Source organism: Cynocephalus volans, chromosome 14 (genome assembly GCF_027409185.1).
Source record: "Cynocephalus volans isolate mCynVol1 chromosome 14, mCynVol1.pri, whole genome shotgun sequence".
Taxonomy (NCBI): domain Eukaryota; kingdom Metazoa; phylum Chordata; class Mammalia; order Dermoptera; family Cynocephalidae; genus Cynocephalus; species Cynocephalus volans.
The window spans coordinates 93,339,696-93,364,247 of record NC_084473.1 but is presented as its reverse complement, the minus strand read 5'-3'; the positions used below and the strand labels follow the sequence as shown (position 1 = coordinate 93,364,247).

The 24,552-nt window shown below is 41.7% G+C and overlaps 1 protein-coding gene across 2 annotated transcripts in view; it reads right to left on the bottom strand.

The window, feature by feature from the left end:
- The window catches only part of CREG2 (cellular repressor of E1A stimulated genes 2), a 46,808-nt gene extending 42,674 nt beyond the window's left edge, over positions 1-4,134 (bottom strand). For both annotated transcript variants that reach the window (XM_063078931.1, XM_063078932.1), the window contains exons 1-2: positions 3,718-4,134; positions 1,439-1,608 (exon numbers count right to left, since the gene is read on the bottom strand). In XM_063078931.1, coding sequence (XP_062935001.1) covers positions 1,439-1,608; positions 3,718-4,134 — 587 coding nt within the window. The remainder of the gene's footprint in view (positions 1-1,438; positions 1,609-3,717) is intronic.
- Between the last annotated feature and the right edge of the window lie 20,418 nt (positions 4,135-24,552).

The following is a 24,552-nucleotide window of genomic DNA, read 5'->3' as shown; positions in this document are numbered from 1 at the left end:
GCTTGCCCAGGCCAGAGTGACAGGAGTGCCAGGATACTGATGCTCCTTGGCCTTGGCTGGTCACCCCTGGCCATGAGCGGCCTCATCCAGTTATCTGGCGTGCTGCACGGACGTGTGCACTTGCTATGTGTGGCCTGCCATGTGGTAGGTCCGCACACATGGCTCTGGGTCGTGCAAGCAAACATGCCCAGTTTTCACCGGGGCTGACAGAAGTCACCCTATGACCCATCCCCCATGAGGACCTCTCCTGAGCTGAATTGCTCAGTGTTGCAGCTTTCAGCCTGGGCCTGACATGAGACAAATCCCTCCATGGCCCAGTGCTGCTGCAGCTCTGTTTCCAGATCTAAATTCCTTTGCCTCTCTCCCAGAGCAGCCGCGCTCTGGGTTCTGGGATCAATGTGCTCCTGCACGATGGCTTTTAGGATCCCTGAATTAGGAAAGCCTGAGAAGTTTAGAAAGGTATCCTGGAAATATACTTCTAGGAACAGCAAGCTTGACTGACCAAGAACAGAAAGCATATTCCAAGAAAAAGAAAACATTTCCTTTCCTGGCTTCTTGCCATAACCCAGTGAGGAACAGGGTCAGCTTCAGTGTGCCCGCTGGTCTCTCATTGCCGAGGGTGAATGCCAGGGGCGGCAGGGTCTTTCCGAGGTGGGATGAAGCCTATGATGTCCCACAGCATCACTACACTTTACAGGTGAAGCGGCTGAGGCCCCAGGGGTTCAAGGACTCACCCAGGCCACCCTGCTGCATGCACAGCTCCCCAGGCTGGGGTGGGGTCGGGGTCTCTCACAGGCAGCCCCCACACCAGCCCCGTGGAGACATCTCCCTCGCAGGGTATGATTTCAAGCTTTGCATTTTGAAGTCAGACAAAAGGTGTCTGGATCAATGTTCCATTTGTGCTTAAATGTCTTTAGTAGGCTTTTATTGTAGAGAGTTTTTGAGAAGATATATTAAAGGATGCTGGCTCTTTATTGCATGCATCTCAGGGGAATAGAAAAGAATTGGAAAAACAATAAATAGACTCTGCACTGCAAGTGCTGGGGAGACAAACCACTGACTTCCTGCACTATAACATCCACCTCCACCCCACCCTTTCCATAATAGCAAGCTGCCATTTACCCACCCTGGCATCGCACAAGGCATTTTGAACCTATTTCCAACACTCATAATTACCTTATGAATAGAAATGATTGTTTCCATTTTACAGGCAGGGAAACTGAAGCTCACAAAGGTTAAGGAATTTGCTACATACAAGTGACATTGCTTGGTGAGTGGTAGAATTCTAATTTATCTGATTCCAAGGGTAAAGACATCAGTTTGGCTCTCAGGGTTCTGTGAAAGCCATTTGACCCAGAAAGCATCCCTCACCCCCCACCCTGACTCTCTGCCAAAAACTTCCCAGGACCTGTGTGGGTGAGGCCAAACCCTTGTTTACCTGCAAAATTCTCCTTCTGATTCTGGCAGTGTCAGCGAGGCCATGGGGTTCTTCATCAGATCGGCAACCACAGAGTCCTTCGCTGTCACATAGAAGAAGGGAACCCCAGTGCTGTTGTTTAAGGGGCCATCACTGACGGGCAGGCAGTTCCCAAATGGTAGTCCTTGGATCTAACAAACACCAAAAAAGCCTTTTACAATGCAGAGTTGTGGATTAACTTGAGCTGGGAGCTTAGCTTGTGTCTCTGGCAAGGAAATACAGCACCAGGGATGTGAGCAGACCATGGTATCACAGTATTTTTGGCAGGCACTACATTAAGGTAAGGTGGTCCCCAATATACGTAACTCACCCCGTCATGGTTGCAGAATATCTCTATAGGAGATGCTTAGCAGTAGCATTCTGTGTGTAAGGGATGGTTAAAGGATTATTCGTGAAGCTGGCTGTGCATAGCAAATACATTCACTTTATTGAATTTAATATTGTTTTGGGAAGGGGTGATGAAATTGATGGGAGGGGTGGTGCTTCTGAGCCTTTCCCGCAAGCTACCCTTTACTGCCTTCACCGGCTTGGCTGCCTCCCCAGTTGGAAACTTTTGGGATAGAATTGAAGTCTTAACTTTAACTTCTTGCCTGGTCTTTGGACCTCAGAAACTTTCTATTACTGTTTCTTTTAGGGCTACTCCACTTTCTCATTTATTAGCTGCATTTTTTGTTGCAATGACATTTCATTATAGAACTCGGCATGTTATGGGAAGTTGATTTGTTACCGTTTTAGCATAAAGTAAGTCACAGAAACATGATATAGCAATTTTTGTTCATGATCATCCAATAGGTGGGTATAGTAGTATATCATGCTTCTGTGACTTCAGACATAGACAAAAATATTTAAATCTTAGGTTTTCCTAAATGCTGCTGGTCAAGCATCCCAATCTTTCATGAGTTTTGTCCCTTATAAAGTGCACCTTATCGTTACTTAGCTCAGAATTCACGGGCTGTCATTGTTTTTGAAGTGTTATGTAGTGGATTGAATGTCCCCCCCCCCCAAACTCATTGAAACTTAAATTGTATCCCCCAAAGTTCCAGGTATTAGAAACTTGGCCCCCACTGTGGCAGTGTTAAGAGGTTGGGAAATCCTATTATGACAATTGAAAGGTGGGGCTTGAAGAAGTGATTAAGTTGATAGTTTATTGGTGGTCATGGGTGTGGTCCTGAGGGCTTTAGAAGGATGGGTCTTAGGAGTGCAACTGTGCAAAACCATTTCGTTGCTGTGAATGTCCAACTGGCTCTGAATCTGACACTAAAGAGGTTAAGATCATTGCTGTAATTAGCATAAAGTTGCCATTTAGTTAATTTTTAAGCAACAAAGGACATTCAAAACTGCCTAGTCGACTATTTAATTTTATAGATGAGGAAAGCAAAGTGTAGAAGCCAGTGACCTGGCCACAGTCGAGCTGGTGAGACCCTGAGGCAGGACAAGAACTTGCCCCCCCCCCGCGCCCCCAGCCAATGTCCTGTGCATTCTAAAAATATTAATTCTGCCTTGCATGAAGTAAATAGGAGTTCAAATCATTGCCCTGCAATAAAACCTTTATATCTATCTTGACAGCCCTAAAAACTTTCCGGAGGTGTATACTTAATGGAAGTTACATACATATCCATGACATTACTTTTCTATGACATTCCAGGTGGAATCATGTCTAACAGGTGAGTAAAACATTTGATGTGAACTGCACGGTAAAAACTGCAGCTGCTGATAGCCGTTCCAGCATTTACACACTTTGCATAATAAGCCTCCTTTCCAGAAAAATTCTTGAGTTCCATTTTTAAAAATGTACGTTTCCACCAAAGCCGGGGTGGTGTCTTGCTCCCCATCCCCACTTTGGTCCCATGTCAGTAGGTGACTGGGCAGTTCGGGTCTATGGGACTGTGCTGTGACCCGGCAGGGGCTGTACGCGCCTACTCTGCGGTTCCAAAGGCGGCTCTGGCTCCTTTTGTCCAGGTCTCTGGTCAGGCGCTGGTTATTTGTACGTCTTTGCAGAGAGCCTGGTTTTCAGTGCCCCCTTTCCGCCGCCACGCTTTGCCAGGCTCACGGAAGCACAGCCTGGTTCCATTATTTGCACGGTGCGACGGTCCAATACTGCCCACGGGCTACGTCTGTTAGACCTGGCTCCCAGTACGCGAGCGGTCGCTAGCGTGTCCCTGTCCCCGGGTCCCGCCGCCTGCTTGCCAGGCCACCGCGAGGCATGCACCTGCAGCCCGCGCCCAGTGGGGACGGCTTACCTTTTCGTGGGCGGACACGGTGGCCAGACAGCCCCAGGCGCTGGCGTGGGCCAGGGAGCGGGCGGTGCCGGCGCGCAGCCCGGGGCCGCCCTCGGGCCGGTAGGAGAACATGCCGGGCGGCGCGGGGGGCGGCCTGGCGCGAGCGGCGGCCGCCCGGGGCCGCAGGTGCGCGTCCTCCTTGTGAGCCGAGGCCGGGAAGCTCTGCTGCCAGATGCTGCCCGAGTCCTCCAGCAGCGCGGGCAGCGCCTCCTCCGTGGAGGCGCTGTCCAGCTCCTCGTCCACCTCGTTGGTGACGGCCCAGGACACGGAGCTCACGATCACGTAGCCCGCGGCCGGGGACAGCAGGGCGCTGCAGCACAGCAGCCAGGTGAGGCGGGTCCCGGGCCTCGCCGGCCGCTCGCCGCGGAGCACGGACATCTTGCAGGCGGCGCGCCCTGCCGCGGGGACCGCCCGCAGCGCGCCCGCGGCCGGCGAGGAGGCAGCGCCCCCCTGCGGCGGAGGCGCGGAGGCGGAACGCGCCTTGTGACCGCCGCGAGATTCCTGGGCGGGGTCCCAGCGCGGGCCCCGGGGGTGCTCTCCCAGCCGAACGCACGCCGCGTGGAGGAGCCGAGGCTCCTGGAAGACCAGGTCGCACTGGAGCGCTGCGCGTCCTGCAGCCGCCGAGTGCAGGGTGCGCGGCGCGTGCCAGCTCCGGGGTGGGTTCGGTTCCTGCAGGATGGCACAAGCTCTGCAGCCAGAGGGTGGGCGTTCAGATCCCGGCTCCACGCACGCCTCAGCTCGCCAGCTGCGTGACCCTGCAAGGCACCTCATCTCTCTGGGCTCTATTTCCTTCTTTAGAAAACGAAGATAATATCTACCTCGTAGCGGTGATGGATGGGAGGGTTCAAATGAATTAATATTTGAAGAGGCTTAGAACAGAGTGTGGCAAGGAGCAAACGTTCTATATTGTTAACTAGACGCAAGGTCGGGATTGTCACCACTTTATTAGAAGAGAAAACGGAGAAAACGGTGGTGAAGTTAGCGCCAATTCTGTCGGATACCAAGGCTCGTGGTGTTTCTCCGCAGGGACAATAACCGTCTCACACTTTGCTATGTCAGGACGGCGTTACCACCAGTCCATCTAAAAGCAGAATCAAGGGCCGAGCCAGTGGCGCACTCGGGAGAGTGCGGCGCTGGGAGCGCGGCGACGCTCCCGCCGCGGGTTCGGATCCTGTATAGGAATGGCGGGTGCACTCACTAGCTGAGTGCCGGTCACGAAAAAGACAAAAAAAAAAATAATAATAATAAAAATAAATAAATAAATAAAAGCAGAATCAAGTCACTTACATTTAAGCTGAAATAAAGGGGAGCCAGCACCCAGAGGAGAGGAAGCAGAGCAAAGTGAGAAGATAATTGTACGAATCTATCACCATTTTAAAACATCCTCTTTGATAGAAATTTGGGTCGTTTCCAGTAATGGAGCTTTGTAGGTATCAAAACAACTGTAGACTCATTACACTTCCTTTCCTCTGCTTATAGCACCCGCGGTCTAGCCCACTAGGGGACATTTTCCACTCTAGATCTTCTACCTACAATCTGATGATCCTGCTTCCGATTTGTTCTGGATGAAAATAACTTGAAATAGTACTTGATTTTTTTAAAAAGCATTTGGGCAAACGTTACATTGGTGGTAACCAGAGGGTCCGTGGTCTGCTCCGCCCACCCCTCGGTCTGCCTCCTCCTCTCCCCGTCCATTCACAGCCAGTGTTGTAGGAAAGTCTAGTTCACCCCCCTTCACACTCCACGCTCCAGTGCATCCCCACCCCCAACGCACCTGCCCTTTCCCAGACGGCCTCTCTCCGGTCCTCACGATACTGGCGCTCCCTGCAGCCTTCCACACAGCTGACCTCTCTCCTCCTCAGGGTCTTTTCTTACCTCTCTGGCTGCACCTTCTCCGTCTCCTTTGCGATCCCTTCTCTGACTGCTCCTAAGCACTGGTATTCTATGGGGAGTTCTGTCTCTAGCCTCGTCGTCTTCTTCCCCATACCCTCCCTGACTGATTCCTCTGCTGTCATGGCTTCTGCCATGGTTTTATGTTGTTGACTCGCCAACCTAAATTACCAATTTAGGGCTGTCATTCTTTCTCTCTCCCCCTGCCCCTGGAATAAAGCATCCCACAGTCTTGGAGAGGCAGTATAGTAAGTGGTTACAAACATGGGCTCTGGATTCAACTGAATCTGAATCCTCTCTGTCACCTACTAGCACAAGCCCTGGGGATGCCTTTGCAGCCACACGCTGGCCCACAGAGACGTCGATAGTGGTACGTCATTTGGCTCCTCTGAGTCTTCATTTCCTCGTCTTCAAAACAGGTATAGTCACATCTCCCTCACTGGGTTTTGATTACAGAATGGGATATCAGATATGAAGTATGCAGTGATGGGAGAATGCCCATCACACACTCTCTGTTTTCACAGAGGAGAAAGAACGTTCATTCCAGTCCCCAGAAAGGGAAAATTAGCAGGAACATTGCAGGCTTTTGGCTGTCCTCTTACTCCCTGTGGGAGGAAGAGTGACTCATCTGATGGCTGAGTTTAGGAAGAGGAAGTTAACATGTTCGTCTCAGCCCCTGCAAAGCTATTCTTTTCTGAATGGTCTGTCCCCCCTTTTCTTCTGCCTTGACTGAGCTCACCTGTCCCTGGAGGAGGTGTGTGGTTGCCCTGCCCTGTCTGTCACTAAGGGAGTAAGTTCAGTTGCAGAACCTAATAGGAGCCCTATTTGGTCAAAATTTCTCAATTAGCTTTATCTCTATTAAGCTTTCTGATTCCTGTGTTTTATTTCTCAATTAGACCCAAACTCAAAGGAGATTTAAAAGGGTGACCAATAATCACCCTTTAAGCCCCATCACATAATATGTGCCAGGACATAGTAAGTGCTCAGTAAATGAGAGCCATTATTTCTTGCCTTTTGGCCATTTACCCCTGAATATCTGACAGGTCCCTCAAACTAAACTTTTGGGAGATAATTCTCCATGGGTCTTCTGCATTCCTACAGAGTCCACACCAGTTTGAATAGCCTTGAAAAGCTACAGGTAGTGTATCCCTCTGGTGAGATGCAGAGACCTGTTCCCCCAGACCTGTTAAGAGACATAGCCCTGGCAGAAAAGATATGGGGATGAGTATGTTTAATTTTACTATATGATGTCAAACCGACTTCCAAAACGATTGTAACAACTGCTACTATCAGAATATGAGAGTTCCTATTACTCCACATTCTCATCAACACAGATTATTTTTAGGTTTTTTGTTTTTTATCTCCCCCCAGCCCCCAGAGTCTGGTGGATGAGCAATGGTGTCCCAATGTTATTTTAATTTGCATTTACCTGATTACCAATGGAGTGGGTCACTTTTCATATATTTACTGGCCAGTTTGACGTCTTCTTTCATGAAATGCCTTGTTAATGTCTTTTGCCCATTTATTTTTATTGTGGTAAAAGCACATGTCAAGGACAAAATTACAAGTTTAGTTAAAGATCTCAATTGGATTTGCTGTGATTCTAGAATCAGGCAACGTGTTATTCCATAAAATTGAGTAAGTGTTCCAGGGAACCGAGCAGGGGAGGTTGGTTTTATAAACAAGAAAAGGCTGAAGAAAGCAGAAATAAAGAACAAAAGGCAGATTGGTCATTTCAAAGTTACTTTCTTCGTAAGGTGAGGACAGGAAGACAGAAGAATAGAAAAATAACTGACTAATTAACATCAGATTACCTCAGGCCATCTCTTTTGTGTAAGGATTAAAGCAGAGGGAACTTCATTATCATACCTATTGAAAATTTAAACTACCCTGGTTGGGAAATTGGCTGTTATCTTTTTTCTATTGGTTTCTCTGAAGGTCAGAACACAATCTAAGTGACATGGAATTTAGCAGGGGTGACTCCATTTTTATTTTGGGGGGGGCTTAGTGCAGTAACTTAGTTCAAAACGATGGCCTCCTATAATTTTATCTAATACTTGTAACATGAAATCTACCCTCTGAACAATGTTTAAGTGTACAGTACAATATTGTTAACTATATGCACATTGTCACAGAGTAGATCTCCAGAACTTTTCGTTTTACATGGCTGGAGCTCTGTATCTACTGAACAGCAACTCTATTTCTCTTTTTGCCCAGCCTCTGGCAACTGCCATTCTACTTTCTGTTTCTGTGAGTCAGGCTATGTTAGAGACCTCATATAAGAGGAATCACTCAGTACTTGTCCTTCTGTGACTGGCTTATTTCATGTAGCATAATGTCCTTAAGGTTAATTTGTGTTGTAGTATATGACATATTTCCTTCTCTTTTAAGACTGAGTAAGATTCCACTGTATATATACACTACATTTTCTTTATACATTCATCAACCAATGGACAGTTAGGTTGTTTTCACTTCATGGTTACTATGAATATTGCTGCAATGAACATGGGGGTATGAATATCTCTTCACGATCCTGTTCTCAGTTCTTTTGGACAAATACCCAGAAGTGGGATTGCTAGATTATATGGTAGCTCCATTTTAAATTTTTTGAAGAACTTTCTTACTGTTTTTCCAAAGCTGCTGCACCACTTTACATCCCCACAAACAGTGCATGAGGGTTCTAATTTCTCCACATCCTTGCCAACACTTGTTATTTTATTTGGATGGGTTTTTTTAAAATATTGGCCATCTTAACAGGCATGAAATGATGTGTCATTGTGGTTTTGATTTGCATTTGTCTGATGATTAGTGATGTTGAGCGTCATTGTATATATCTGTTGGCCACTTATATGTCTTCTATGGAAAAAGTCTATTCAAGTTGTTTGCCCGTTAAAAAATCAGATCATTTCTATTTTCGCTATTGAGTTGTAGGAGATTCTTATGTATTTTGGATATTAACCCCTTATGAGACATGTAGTTTGTAAATATTTTCTCCCATTCAGTAAGTTGCCTTTTTATTATATAGATTGTTTCCTTTGCTGTGCAAAAGCTTTTTAGTTTGATATAGTCCCACTTTGTTTATTTTTGCATTTTGTTGCCTGTGCTTTTGGGGTCACACTCAAGAAATCATTGCCAAGACCAATACCATGAAGCTATTCTTCTATGTGTTTTTTTTTCTTTTTTTTTAAAATTTTATTTTGTCGATATACATTGTTGCTGATTATTGCTCCCCATCACCAAAACCTCCCTCCCTTCTCCCTCCCCCCTCCCCCCCCAACAATGTCCTTTCTGTTTGCTTCTCGTATCAACTTCAAAGAATTGTAGTTGTTATATCTTCTTCCCCCCCCCCCGGTTTGTGTGTGTGTGTGTGTGTGTGTGTGTGTGAATTTATATGTTAATTTTTAGCTCCCACCAATAAGTGAGAACATGTGGTATTTCTCTTTCTGTGCCTGACTTGTTTCACTTAATATAATTCTCTCAAGGTCCATCCATGTTGTTGCAAATGGCAGTATTTCATTCGTTTTTATAGCTGAGTAGTATTCCATTGTGTAAATGTACCACATTTTCCGTATCCACTCATCCGATGATGGGCATTTGGGCTGGTTCCAACTCTTGGCTATTGTAAAGAGTGCTGCGATAAACATTGGGGAACAGGTATACCTTCGACTTGATGATTTCCATTCCTCTGGGTATATTCCCAACAGTGGGATAGCTGGGTCGTATGGTAGATCAATCTGCAATTGTTTGAGGAACCTCCATACCATTTTCCATAGAGGCTGCACCATTTTGCAGTCCCACCAACAATGTATGAGAGTTCCTTTTTCTCCGCAGCCTTGCCAGCATTTATCGTTCATAGTCTTTTGGATTTTAGCCATCCTAACTGGGGTTAGATGGTATCTCAATGTAGTTTTGATTTGCATTTCCCGGATGCTGAGTGATGTTGAGCACTTTTTCATATGTCTGTTGGCCATTTGTATATCTTCCTTAGAGAAATGCCTACTTAGCTCTTTTGCCCATTTTTTAATTGGGTTGCTTGTTTTCTTCTTCTACAGTTGTTTGAGTTCCTTATATATTCTGGATATTAATCCTTTGTCAGATATATATTTTGCAAATATTTTCTCCCACTCTGTTGGTTGTCTTTTAACTCTTTTAATTGTTTCTTTTGCTGTGCAGAAGCTTTTTAGTTTGATATAATCCCATTTGTTTATTTTTCCTTTGGTTGCCCGTGCTTTTGGGGTCGTATTCATGAAGTCTGTGCCCAGTCCTATTTCCTGAAGTGTTTCTCCTATGTTTTCTTTAAGAAGTTTTATTGTTTCAGGGTGTATATTTAAATCCTTAATCCATTTTGAGTTGATTTTAGTATACGGCGAGAGGTATGGATCTAGTTTCATTCTCCTGCATATGGATATCCAGTTATCCCAGCACCATTTGCTGAAGAGGCAGTCCCTTCGCCACTGAATAGGCTTGGTGCCTTTGTCAAAGATCAGCTGACAGTAAGTGTGTGGGTTGATTTCTGGATTCTCTATTCTATTCCATTGGTCAGTGTGTCTGTTTTTATGCCAGTACCATACTGTTTTGGTTATTATAGCTTTGTAGTATAGCTTAAAGTCAGGTAGTGTTATGCCTCCAGCTTTATTTTTTTTGCTCAGCATTGCTTTGGCTATGCGTGATCTTTTATTGTTCCATATAAATGTCTGAATAGTTTTTTCCATTTCTGAGAAAAATGTCTTTGGAATTTTGATGGGGATTGCATTGAATTTGTATATCACTTTGGGTAGTATGGACATTTTCACTATGTTGATTCTTCCAATCCAAGAGCATGGGATATCTTTCCATCTTCTTGTATCCTCTCTAATTTCTCTCAGCAGTGGTTTGTAGTTCTCATTATAGAGATTTTTCACCTCCTTGGTTAACTCAATTTCTAAGTAATTTATTTTTTTGGTGGCTATTGTAAATGGGCAGGCTTTCTTGATTTCTCTTTCTGCATGTTCACTATTGGAGAAAAGAAATGCTACTGATTTTTGTGTGTTGATTTTGTATCCTGCTACTGTGCTGAAATCATTTATCAATTCCAGCAGTTTTTTTGTAGAGGTTTTAGGCTGTTCGATATATAGGATCATGTCATCTGCAAACAGGGACAGTTTGACTTCATCTTTTCCAATCTGAATGCCCTTTATTTCCTTCTCTTCTCTGATTGTTCTGGCTAGTACTTCCAACACTATGTTGAATAGGAGTGGTGAGAGTGGGCATCCTTGTCTAGTTCCTGTTAAAGGAAAAGCTTTCAGCTTTTCCCCATTCAGGATGATATTGGCTGTGGGTTTGGCATATATGGCTTTAATTATGTTGAGATACTTTCCCTCTATACCTAACTTATAGAGGGTCTTTGTCATGAATGAGTGCTGAACTTTATCAAATGCTTTTTCAGCATCTATAGAGATGATCATATGGTCCTTGTGTTTGAGTTTATTAATATGGTGTATCACATTTATTGATTTGCGTATGTTGAACCAACCTTGCATCCCTGGGATGAATCCCACTTGATCGTGATGAATAATTTTACGTATGTGTTGCTGTATTCTGTTTGCTAGTATTTTAGTGAGGATTTTTGCATCTATATTCATCAAGGATATCGGCCTGTAGTTTTCTTTTTTGGTTATATCTTTACCTGGTTTTGGTATCAGGATGATATTTGCTTCATAGAATGAGTTTGGGAGATCTGCGTCCATTTCAATCTTTTGGAATAGTTTGTAAAGAATCGGTGTCAATTCCTCTTTGAATGTTTGGTAAAATTCTGCTGTGAATCCATCTGGTCCTGGGCTTTTCTTTGTTGGGAGCCTTCTGATAACAGCTTCAATCTCCTTTATTGTTATTGGTCTGTTCAAATTTTCTACGTCTTCACGGTTCAGTTTTGGGAGCTTGTGTGTGTCCAGAAATTTATCCATTTCCTCCAGATTTTCAAATTTGTTGGCGTATAGTTGTTTATAGTAGTCTCGAATGATTCCTTGTATTTCAGATGAATCAGTTGTAATATCGCCTTTTTCATTTCTAATTTTTGTTATTTGAGTCTTCTCTCTTCTTTTTTTTGTTAGCCATGCTAATGGTTTGTCAATTTTATTTATCTTTTCAAAAAACCAACTTTTTGATTCGTTGATCTTTTGAATTGTTTTTTGGTTTTCAATTTCATTCAGTTCTGCTCTGATCTTAATGATTTCTTTCCATCTGCTAACTTTAGGTTTGGATTGTTCTTGTTTTTCTAGTTCTTTAAGGTGAAGTGTTAGGTTGTTCACTTGCCATCTTTCTATTCTTCTGAAGTGAGCGTTTAATGCAATAAATTTTCCCCTCAATACTGCTTTTGCAGTATCCCACAGGTTTTGGTATGATGTATCATTGTTTTCATTAGTTTCAAGAAATTTTTTGATTTCCTGCTTGATTTCTTCTTGGACCCATATGTCATTAAGTAGAATGCTGTTTAATTTCCATGTGTTTGTATAGTTTCCAGAGTTTCGTTTGTTATTAATTTCTAGTTTTAATCCATTGTGGTCTGAGAAGATACATGGGATAATTGCAGTTTTTTTGAATTTATTGAGACTTGATTTGTGACCTAATATGTGATCTATCCTGGAGAATGATCCATGTGCTGCTGAGAAGAATGAATATTCTGAGGTTGTTGGGTGGAATGTTCTGTAGATATCTGCCAATTCCAATTGGTCTAGAGTATTGTTTAGATCTTGTGTTTCTCTACTGATTCTTTGCCTAGATGATCTGTCTAATATTGACAGTGGGGTGTTCAGGTCCCCTGCTATTATGGTATTAGTGTCTATTTCCTTCTTTAGGTCTAATAGAGTTTGTTTTATAAATCTGGCTGCTCCAACATTGGGTGCATACATATTTATGATTGTTATGTCTTCTTGATGGATCAGTCCTTTTATCATTAAGTAGTGTCCCTCATTGTCTCTTTTTATGGTTTTTAGTTTAAAGTCTATTTTGTCAGATATAAGAATAGCTACTCCAGTTCGTTTTTCTTTTCTGTTTGCTTGGTAAATCTTTTTCCATCCTTTCACTCTTAGTCTATGTGAATCTTTATGGGTGAGGTGGGTCTCTTGTAGGCAGCATATAGTTGGGTCCTGCTTTTTGATCCAGTCGGCCAGTCTGTGTCTTTTAATTGGGGAATTTAAGCCTTTTACATTAAGAGTTGTTATTGAAAGGTGTTGATTTATTCCTAGCATTTTATTGGTTGTTTGGTTGTCTTAGGTGTCTTTTGTTCCTTGCTTTCTGATTTACTGTTTGTTTTCTGTGTTTGTTGGTTCCTTAGGTTGTAGATAGTGTTTTTGTTAGCTTGTTTTCTCTTCATGAATGCCATTTTTATTATACTAGCGGGTTTAGATTTTTCTTGGGTTTTTATGGCAGTGGTAGTTATTTTTCAGGAACCAAACCCAGTACTCCCTTGAGGATTTCTTGTAAGGGTGGTCTTGTGGTAGTGAACTCCCGCAGTTTTTGTTTGTCTGAGAAATATACTATTTGCCCCTCATTTCGGAAGGATAGCCTTGCAGGGTAGAGTATTCTTGGCTGGCAATCTTTGTCTTTTAGTATTTTGAAAATATCATCCCATTCCTTTCTAGCTTTTAGGGTTTGTGATGAAAAGTCTGATATTAACCTGATTGGGGCTCCCTTATAGGTGATTTGACGCTTCTCTCTTGCAGCTTTTAAGATTCTCTCTTTGTCTCTGAGTTTTCCCAATTTGACTATGACATGTCTTGGAGAAGGTCTTTTTGGGTTGAATACATTTGGAGATCGTTGAGCTTCCTGGATCTGAAGATCTGTGATTTTTCCTATACCTGGGAAGTTTTCTGCCACTATTTTGTTGAATATGTTTTCAATGGAATCTCCATTTTCCTCCCCTTCTGGAATACCCATGACTCGGATATTTGATCGCTTATGGTTGTCTGATATCTCTCTCAGATTTTCTTCAATGTCCTTGATTCTTTTTTCTTTCTTTTTGTCTGCTTGTGTTATTTCAAACAGCCCATCTTCAAGTTCAGAGGTTCTCTCTTCAACTTCGACAAGCCTGCTGGTTAAACTCTCCGTTGTGTTTTTTATTTCGTTGAATAACTTCTTCAGTTCAGCAAGTTCTGCTACATCTTTTTTCAGGACATTGATTTCCTTGTACATTTCCTCTTTCAGATCCTGTATACTTTTCCTCATTTCATCATGATGTCTAGCTGAGTTTTCTTGTATCTCATTCAGTTTCCTTAGAATTATCACTCGAAATTCCTTGTCAGTCATTTCAAGGGCTTCTTGTTCTATAGGATCTAGAGTTTGAGATTAATTAACTTTTGGTGGTGTACTTTCTTGATTTTTTGTATTTCTGGTATCTTTTTTTTGGTGTTTATTCATTGTGGCCGGGGGTTTCACAGTTCACCGGTTTGAGACTAATGACTAACTAGGATGTTGCTGTGGTTGCCAATTTCGTATGGCTCCCTCCGTGACTGCTCAGTTGGCCTCTAGTGCCTTGTGTGTGTGGTTGTCTCGGGTCTTGGGCTTCTCCGGGGAGCCACCTTTCTGGTCAGCTTGGACTCTGCTGGGCTGGTGGATCACGTACCACAGGGTGTGTGATCTCTGTTGAGCTTTCACTTCCTGTGCAGGACTTCTCCCTGTTCCGTGTGCTCTGGCCCAGGCTGTTAGATCGTGCAGTGGCGACCCCACCGGGTGTGTGGTTTCTGTCGAGTCTCCCCCTCCCTGGCCGCACGTCTCCCCACTCTGTGCGCACTGTGCTGGGCTGGGGCGTGTCTTCTGCACCCCTCGTCTATCAGCTGGGCCTTCAAGACCCTGCTCGGCACCGCCTCGCCCAGGAAGTCTACCAGGTTTCTGCTGGGCACAGACGACTGGTCTCTCTGGGTGCCTTTGTAGCACTATGTAGATCTTTCTCGGGTCTTGTTCACCTTTGTATCCCCCGAGTATGAACCGAGTCTAGCGCCCACCTGCAGCCTGGTGTCCGGCAGGTTCAAGCGGACCTGGGAACTCTCCTACCACACTATTCCCAACCAGACATTCGTTAGGCTTTTTTCCAAACTGGTGGCCGCAGAGATGGTATCTGCCTCCCAGTAACAGGGAGTTTACCTGGGGCCGGAGTCCAGGGTATGGTGGAGTGACAGTCGGCCCGCCCGTACTTCCTTGCCATCCCAACACTGGCCTGGGACACCCCCTCCACCAGCCCCGCCAGAGAACCGCGGAGGGAGTGGGAGCGGAGGCCCCCGCGCCAGGCCAAGCAAGTGGGAGGGCTCAGTGATGGCCGAGCAGGGCGGAGCTGCCCGCACCTGGGAAAATGGAGGCAGCACCAGGCGGTGAGTGGCCTGGTGGTGCAGGCGGGAGCCGCGTGGGCATCCACCCCCCGAACAGAGCTGTGCCAGGGATCACTCACAGTGCTGTGCCAGGTCGGGTGCTCGCTCTCTGTCTCTGGTTTGCCGCCTTTCCCAGTTCTCGGCCGCTGCCGCCTCGGGCTGTTCAGTCGCGGCGCAGCTCGGGCGCTCCCAGGAATCTTCTTTTTTTTTTTTTTTTTTTTTTTTTTTGTCGTTTTTTCGTGACCGGCACTCAGCCAGTGAGTGCACCGGTCAGTCCTATATAGGATCCGAACCCGCGGCGGGAGGGTCGCCGCGCTCCCAGCGCAGCACTCTACCAGGTGCGCCACGGGCTCGGCCCCCAGGAATCTTCTTTAATGCCGGTCTGAAACCTCGAATCCTGAATAGGGCAGCTGGCCGCCTTCAGCGCGGTCCCGGCCTCCGGGATCCTGGCTGCATCCACAGCAGCCCTGGCGCCGTGTTCCCTGTTTCGAGACTCGCTTTTGCAGCTAAGAAACAGTTCTTTTCCTGCTCCACACTTCAAAGCTGTTGTCTGTAAATGAGGCAGCCTTTCCTGCCAGGGGCAAAGTGGCGGTCACCCCCCCGACCGGTCAGCAGCAGCAGTCCTCCCTTAAGAGATTGCGAGAGGAAGGTCCACAAGATTCCCGGCTGCCTGAGGCCCAGTGGCCACCTTTTCCACCTCAGCTACTCCGCGCCAGCCGCCGCAGCTGCCGCCATCTTGAAAAGCCCCCTATGTGGTTTTTTTTCAATGAATTTTACCATTTCAGATCTTATGCTTGAGTCTTTAATCCATTTTGATTTTTGTGTATGGTGTAAGATAAGGGTTCAATTTCATTATTTTCATTATTTTGTATGTGGATATCCAATTTTTCCAAAACCATTTGTTGAAAAGACTGATTTTTTCCCCATTGTGTAGTTTATTGAAGATCAGTTGAACGTATATGTGTGGGTTTATGTCTGGGCACTGTATTCTGTTCTACTGGTCTACATGTCTGTCTTTATGCCAGTACTATACTGTTTTGATTATTGTAGCTTTGTAATATGCCTAAAGTCAGAAAGTATGAGGCCTCAAACTTTTTTCTTCTTTCTCAAGATTGTTTTGACTATTTGGAGTCCTTTGTGGTTCCATATGAATTTTAAGATTGTTTTTTCTATTTCTGTAAGAAATGTCATTATGATTTTGACACAAATTTTATTAAATCTGTAAATGACTTTGGATAGTATGGCCATTTTAGCAATATTAAATCTTCTGATCCATGAACATGGGATGTCTTTCCATTTAGTTGTCTTTTAAATTTTTTTTTCATCAATGTTTTGTAGTTTTAAGTGTACAAGTCCTTTGACTCTTTGATTAAATTTATTCTCAAGTATTTTATTCATTTTGGTGCTAGTGTAAATGTAATTTTTTAGAATTTCTTTTTTGGATTGTTTATTGTTAGTGTATATAAATACAATGTTGTGGGGCGAATGCAGAGAGGAATCCAAGACTGGCATCAGTGTTGTAGTTTTATAGCTCTTTATTTTAGTGTTGCAGCTCTTTGTTCAGTGTTACAGCGCCTCTTTTTGCTTGCAAGCAAGGACAACACTGGGGAGAAAGAACTCCTAAACCAGTGTCTCCCAGAACAAAGGAAAAGACCCCCTTATATAGCCTAAATTCCCACCCTTTTCCTTCACAGGTTTCCATTCAGGTCCTCTTATGTAAGTGAGGGATGCTGTCCTGCTAATCTGGATTGGCTGATTGTGGGACACAGTCCATTGGTCACTTTAGGAGCTTAGTTTGCCTCTGGCCCATGGGGGGTGTGAAACTGCTGTTATCTCCTAGAGGGCGGGCCCAGGAAGCAAGTAGGGTAAATGCCTGGGGCCAGAGTCTACAGTGGAGCATAGAGTTTCTAAAACAGTTTCTCAAGTGGAAAAGGGAAAGCTTAGCAATTAGAAAATGCTTAGGGTTCCCTGCAACAGCAACTGATTTTTGTTTATTGATTTTGTATCTTGCAACTTTGCTGAATTCAATGATTAGTTCTAACAGTTTTTTTGTGTGTGCAGTCTTAAGAGTTTTCTGTGTATAAGACCACACCATCTGCAAACAGATAATTTTACTTCTCCCTTTCTGGTTTGGATGCTTATTATTTCTTTCTCTTGTCTAATTGCTGTAGCGAGGACTTCCAGTACTATGTCGAAAAGAAGTGGTGAGTGTGGGCCTCCTTGTCTTGTTCCTGATCTTAGAAAAAAAACTCTCAGTTTTTCACTGTGAAGTGTGATGTTAGTTGTGGGATTTTCATATATGTGCTTTATTATGTTGAGGTAATTTACTTCTATTTCTAGTTTGTTGAGTGTTTTTGTTTTAATCATGAAAGGGTGTTGAATTCTGTCAAATGCTTTTTCTGCATCTATTGAGATAATCATATAATATTTATCCTTGTTCTGTTAATGTGGTGTATCGCATTAACTGATTTTTGTGTGTTGAATTATTCCTGCATCCCATGGCTAAATACCACTTGGTCATGATATATGATATTTTAAATGTGCTATTAAATTCTGTTTGCTAGTGTTTTGTTGAGAATATTGCAACTATGTTCATCACAAATATTGGCCTGTAGTTTTCTTTTCTTGTAGTATCTTTGTTTGGCTGTGGTATCAGAATAATATTGGCCTCATAGAATGAGTTTGGAAGTGTTTTCTACTGATCAATTTTTGGAAAAGTTTGAGAAGGATTGGCATTAATTATTTAAATGTTTGGTAGAATTCACCAGTGAAGCCATTTGGTACTGGGCTTATCTTTGCAGAGATGTTTTTGATTAGTAATTCAATCTCCTTACCAAGTATAGGTCTGTTTGCATTTTCTGTTCTTCATGATTCAGTCTTGATAGGTTGTATGTTTCTAGGAATTTATTCATTTCTTCTAGATTATTCAATGTGTTGGCATATGATTGTAGTAGTCACTTATGATCCTTTTTATTTCTGTGGCATCAATTGCAATGTTTCCTCTTTAATTTCTAATTTTTTATTGTTTGAGTCTTCTCTCTTTTTTTCTTAGCCTAGCTAAAACTTTGTCAATTTTGCTGATCTCTTTGAAAACCAACTCTTACTTTTCTTGAGTTTTTCTATTTTGTTTATTTCTGCTATAAACTTTATTATTTCCTTTTACTAATTCTTGGCTTAGTTCTTCTTTTGCTAGTTTCTTGAGGTATAAAGTTAGGTTGTTTATTTGAGATCTTTTTAAGTGTAGGTGTTTACTGCTATAAACTTTCCTCTTTGTACTGCTTTTGCTGCATCTCATAAGTTTTGGGGTTTTTTTTTTAAAGCTCCACCCTCAGACGACAGCCCATAAGTTTTGATATGTTGTGTTTCATTTTTGTCTGTCTCAAAGTATTTTCCAATTTCTCTTTTGATTGGTCAAGAGTGTGTAATTTAATTTCCACATATTTTGGGGTTTTCCAGTTTCCTTTTTGCTATTGATTTTTAGTTTTATTTTATTGTGGTCAGAAAATATTCTTGGTATAATGTCATTCTTCTTAAATTTGTTGACTTGTTTTGTGACCTAACATGTGATCTTTCCTGGAGAATGTTCTGTGTGTGCTTGAGAAACATGTGTATTCTACTGCTAGTGAGTGGAATGTTCTATATATGTCTATTAGGTTCAAGTCCTCTGTTCTCTTATTGATCTTCTGTCTGGCTGATCTATGCATTATTTGAAGTGGGGTATTGAAATTTCCTACTATTATTGTGTTGATGTCTATTTCTCCTTCAGTTTTGTCTATGTTTGCCCTTTATATTTGGGTGCTCTCATGTTGGGTGCATATATATTCATATTTTTTTCTATATTCCTGTTGAATTGACCCTCTTGTCATCATATAATTATCTCTTGTGATAATTTTTGATCCAAAGTCAACTTCTCTTGATATTACCACTCCTGTTCTCTTTTGGTTACTATTGCATGGGATATGATCCTGTGTCTACATGTGTCTTGTAATCTTGTATCCTTTCCCATCCTTTTGCTTTCAACCTATGTATGTCCTTAAATCTAAAGTGAGTCTTGTAGACAGCATATAGTTAGATCTTGCATTTTTTTTTAAAACCCATTGAGTCATTGAGTTTAAATGATTGACAGTAAACTAATTATTAATAGCAAAGGAGTTACTATGCCATTTTGTTAGTTGCTTTCTGTCTGTCTTGTAGCATTTCATCCCTCTTTTCCTCTCCTATTGTCTTTTTTTGTGTTTTGCTAATTTTGTGTAGTGACATGCTTTGATTCTTTTTTCATTTTATTTATTTTTATTTACTTATTTATTTGTTTATTTTTCCCTTTACCAGTTTCTCCCTTTCCCCCCTCCCTCTCCTCTTTTCCCAACCCCAGCAACCTCAGTTCTGTTCTCTTCTTTTAAAAAGTTCAACATATTGTGATTGTTGTATCTTTTTTTTTTCTTTTTGTTTATTTTTTTATTAGCTCCCACATATAAGTGAAGACATGTGGTATTTCTCTTTCTGTGTCTGGCTTATTTCACTTAACATAATTTTCTTTAAGTTCATTCATGTTGCTATGAATGGCAGTATTTCATTCTTTTTTATGGCAGAGTAATATTCTGTTGTATAAATATACTACATTTTCCTTATCCATCCATCCGATGATGGGCATTTAGGTTCATTCCAACTCTTGGCTATTGTGAATACAGCTGCAGTAAATGTGGGAGTACAGGTGTTCCTTCGACATGATGATTTCCATTCCTTTAGGTATATACTAAGCAGTGGGATTTCTGGGTCATATGGAAGTTCTATCTGTAGTTGTCTGAGGAACCCCCATACCATTTCCCATAATTGATGCACTGCTTTACAATCTCACCAACAGTGTATAGTTATTTTCATTGTGGTTACCATGAAGCTTATATGCAACATCTTATAGTTCAGACAATCTATTTGAAACTGATAACTTAGCTTCAATCACATGTAAAACCTCTTTTTTTATTTTCCCTCCTCATCTGCATTGTTATTGATGTCACAAACTGAATTTTTTATATTATGTATCCATTAACATATTTTATAGTTATAATTATTTGTTATACTTTTGACTTTTAACCTCTATACCAGAATTAAAAGTATTTTACACACTGTTACAGTATTATAGTTTTCTGTATTTATCTATATATTTACCTCTGTTATGTACTTTCATATGATTTCCTGTTATTACCTAACATCTTTTCATTTCAACTTGAAGCACTCCTTTTAGCATTTCTTGTAAGGTAGGTGCCATGGTGATGAACTCCTTTAGCTTTTGTTTATCTGGGAAAGTCTTTATTTCCTCTTCATTTTTGAAGGATGGTTTTGCCAGATATACCTATTCTTTTGGCAATTTTTTCTTTTAGCATTTTGAATATGTCATCCCATTCCCTTCTGACCTGCAAGGTTTCTGCTGAGAATCTGCTGATAGTCTTATGGAGGTCTTTCTTATATGTAATGAGTCACTTTTCTCTTGCTGCTTTCAAAATTCTCTTTGTCTTTGGCTTCTAACAATTCGATTATTCTGTGTCTTGGTGTGGACTTCTTTAGGTTCGTTGTGGTTTGGAGTCCATTGGACTTCTTGAATCTAAATGTACATTTCCTTTCCCAGATTTGGGAAGTTTTCAGCCATATTTCTTTAAGTGAGCTTTTTGCCTTTTTATCCCTTTTCTTTCTTGGACTCCCATACTGCATTTATTGGTCCCCTTAATGGGATCCGGTAAGTCCCTTAGGCTTTCTTCTCATTTTTTCATCCTTTTTGCTTCTCTGACTGGATACTTTCAAATGATCTATCTTCAATTTTGCTGATTTTTTTCCCTACTTGATTAAGTCTGCTGTTGAACTCTTTCTAGCAAATTTTTCAATTTAGTTATTGTGTTCCTCAGCTTTAAAAATTGCATTTGGTTCTTTTTTGGTATTTTCTATCTTTTTGTTGATATTTTCCATTTGTTCATGCATCCTTTTGCTGAGCTAGTTGAATGTCTTTATGATGGTTATTTTGAATTCTTTGATAGGTAATGCATATACCTCCATTTATTTAAGGTCAGTTTCTGGAGATTTATTTTGTTTCTTTGATTGGGCCATGTTTTTCTGTTTCTACATGTGCCTTGTCACTTTGTGTTGAGATTCTTACCTTTTAGTAAACAGCCACCTCTCCCAGCCTTTGTGGATTGGTTTCATACAGGGAAAGATCTTCACCAACCAGCTCTGCTAGACATTCTGGAGACCTCTCTAACGTTTTTGTGGATGTGTCTCCTCTGTACTTGTGCATGTAAATTCCAAATAGAGGGACTGGCCAGTTTCTTTTTTCAGGGGCTTGTAATTTCTTGCTCCTTTTTGTGTCTGTCTGTTGTACTGCAAGTTGCCTGGAGATGCTGCCAGCTACCTAGCTCTCTTTGTTCTCAGTGGATTCCAGGCTTCTAGATTGTGCCAGGTCCCATCTGTGATCCTAGTTAGATGGAGCAGAAACCAGTCCCACAGGCAGTTCCCTGAAAAGCCAGAACATTGGATGCACACTCCCAATTCTTTCTCCTCAGTGAGAGCTGGGAGTTGGGGGTTTTCTCCTGCCTGTTCCATGCTGAGCCAGGAGGAGCGGCTATGACAAGTTAGCGTGTACTAGTCCAACGGCCCCCAACCTGGTGCTCTTCTTGTCAGTACTTAAATTATAGCAAGACAGAAACAAGTCTCTCTGACAGCCCCCAGAATAGTTTGAAAGTTGAATGTATGTTTCAATCTTCTTTTTCCCTCCCCACGAAGAAGCAGGGAGCAGGGAAATTTCTCCTGTTTGTGGTGCACTGAGTAAGGGAGGGCCTATGACTAATGAGCACCACAGGTTTTCCTACTGGCTTCAATGAAACTGGTTTTGCACTCACCTAGGGTCAGCTGAGTTAACTGGCATTTTAATTTCTTACAAAGGGAATTGATTTTTGTATTGATAAGTCAGTGTCTCCATTGGGAAAGGAGGGTCCGGGGCTTCCTGTTCTGCCATCTTGCTGATGTTACCCTCTTTGCCCATTTTTATTGGGTTGTCTGTATTTTTTATATTGATTTGTAAGAATTATTTTATTGTCTCTATTCCAGTCTTTGGTTGTTTAAATGTGTCATAAATGGGCTTTGATTTGTCTTTTATTCTGTTAATATGGTCTTTTAATGAACAGAAGTACTTAAATTATACAACCCAGTTTATCAATCTTTTCATTTACAGTAAGTTCTGTTTGGGTCTTGTTTAAGATTTTCTAAAAGATATTGTCTTCTGGTTTTGCCGTTCATATTTAAGTCTTTCATATACACAGTATTAATTTTGTTATGTGGAATGAGATAGAGGTCCAGTTTCATTCTTCCCCATGTAGATATTCAATTCTGCCAGTACCTTTACTTAAAAGTCTGTCTTTTCCCCACTTCTTTGTACTGTCACTTCTTTCATATATCAAATGTTGTATTGGTCTATTTCTATTGCTTGTAACAGAATGCCTGAAACTGGGTAATTTATAAAGAAATGAAATTTATTTCTTATAGTTTCAGAGACTGGGAAGTCCAAAATCCAGGGAACACATCTGGTGAGGATGTTCTTCCACAGCACTGCATGGTGAGAATGGGCTGAGCAAGAGAGCTAACCTGCTCACTGGCTGTCCTTATAAAGCCATCAGAACCACACCCATTACTCCATGAATGGATCAGTCCATTCAGGTGGACACAGTCCTCACAATCTAATCACCTCCCTAAGGCCCCTCCTTTCAAATACCATAATTTGATTTCTCACCCTCTTAACACTAATACAATGGAGATTAAGTTTCTAATACATGAACATTTTTATTTTTTAATTTTTTGGTAGCTGGCTGGTACAAGGATCTGAGCCCTTTGACCTTGGTGTTTTTTTTTTTTTTTTTTTTCGTGACCGGCACTCAGCCAGTGAGTGCACCGGTCATTCCTATATAGGACCCGAACCCACGGCGGGAGCGTTGCCGCGCTCCCAGCACAGCACTCTACCGAGTGCGCCACGGGCTCGGCCCTGACCTTGGTGTTTTAACACTGTGCTCTAATCAACTGAGCCAACCAGCAAGCTCCAATACATGAACTTTTGAGGGACACATTTAATCCATAGCAAATGTTATATATGTCTGATTGTGCTTCTGCTCATTTCTGCTCACTCTATTATGTTTCATTAGCTTGTCTATCTCATTACTAGCACCATGCCATCTTAATTACAATGGCTTTATAGTAAGTGTTAATATCTGGCCACCCCTCACCCCTGTCAATTTTACTTTTTGGTCCTTTGCATTTCAATACTTTAAAAAAGGACCCATTGGAATTTTTATTGGGATTGCATTGAATATAAAAATAGGGTATATTTATCCTATTGAACATACAAAATGAGGAGAATGTTTAGTCTTTCCAAATATAAAAATAAAATGTTCTATCATTTATTTAGATATTCTTTTATATGTCTCAACATACTTGTATAAGTTTCTCCATAGAGGTCTTTCATATGTTTTGTTAGATTTACTTCTAAGCACTTCAGATTTTTGATGCTATTATAAATGGCATCTTTTTAGAAATTTTACAGGATAAAAGATTGTTCCTGATACATAGAAATATAACTGGTTTTTTAAAGACCATCTTTATTGAAGTATAATTGCATACCATAAAATTACCAATTTTAAGTTTATAGTTTGATGAACTTTGACAAAGTATCAGTTGTGTAATCACCTCCACAATCAAGTTATAGAACATTTTTATCACCCCCCAAATTTCCTGCATGCCCCTTTGCAACCTATGTCACTCTTCGTCCTTGTCTCTGATTTGCTTTATTTCAGTATAATTTTGCTTTTTCTAAAATAGCTTTTTGTATCTGGTTTCTTAGCATAACGATGTTGAAATCCATCCATATTGTTGTGTGTATGAATAATGTGTTTCTTTTAATTGGTGAATAATATTCCCTTGTATGGATATACCACATTTATTCATCCATTCCCCAGTTGATAGTTATTTGGGTTGTTTCCATTTTTTTGCTATTATGAATAAACCTGCTATGAACATTCACATACAAGTCTTTGTGAGGACACATGTTTTCATTTCTCTTGGGTAAATACTTATGAGTAATACTGCTGGGTTGTATGGTAAGTACAAGGGTACTTCAAAAAGTTCATGGAAAGATTAGCTTTTGATTCCAATTTTTCATAAACTTTTTGAAATACTTTTGTATTTGTTTACTTTTATAATAAATTGTTAAGCTTTTTTTTTTTTTCCAAAGTGGCTGTACCATTTTGCATTCCCTCTGATGCTATATGACAGGTGCAGTTGCACCACAACTTTGTCAACCCTTGGAATTGTGTGAGTTTTAATTTTAGCTTTTTTTCCTTTAGGATTAGGTTATAAGAAGAGACACCAGAAATCTTACTCTCTCTTGCTCTTCATGCATGAACCAAGGAAAGGCCATGTGAGGACGCAGCAAGAAAGCAGTCATCTGCAAGCCAGGAAGAGAGCCCTTCCCCAAAACCAAGTCAGTCAGACCTTGATCTTGGATTTGTAGCCTCCAGAACTGTGAGAAAATAGATCTTTT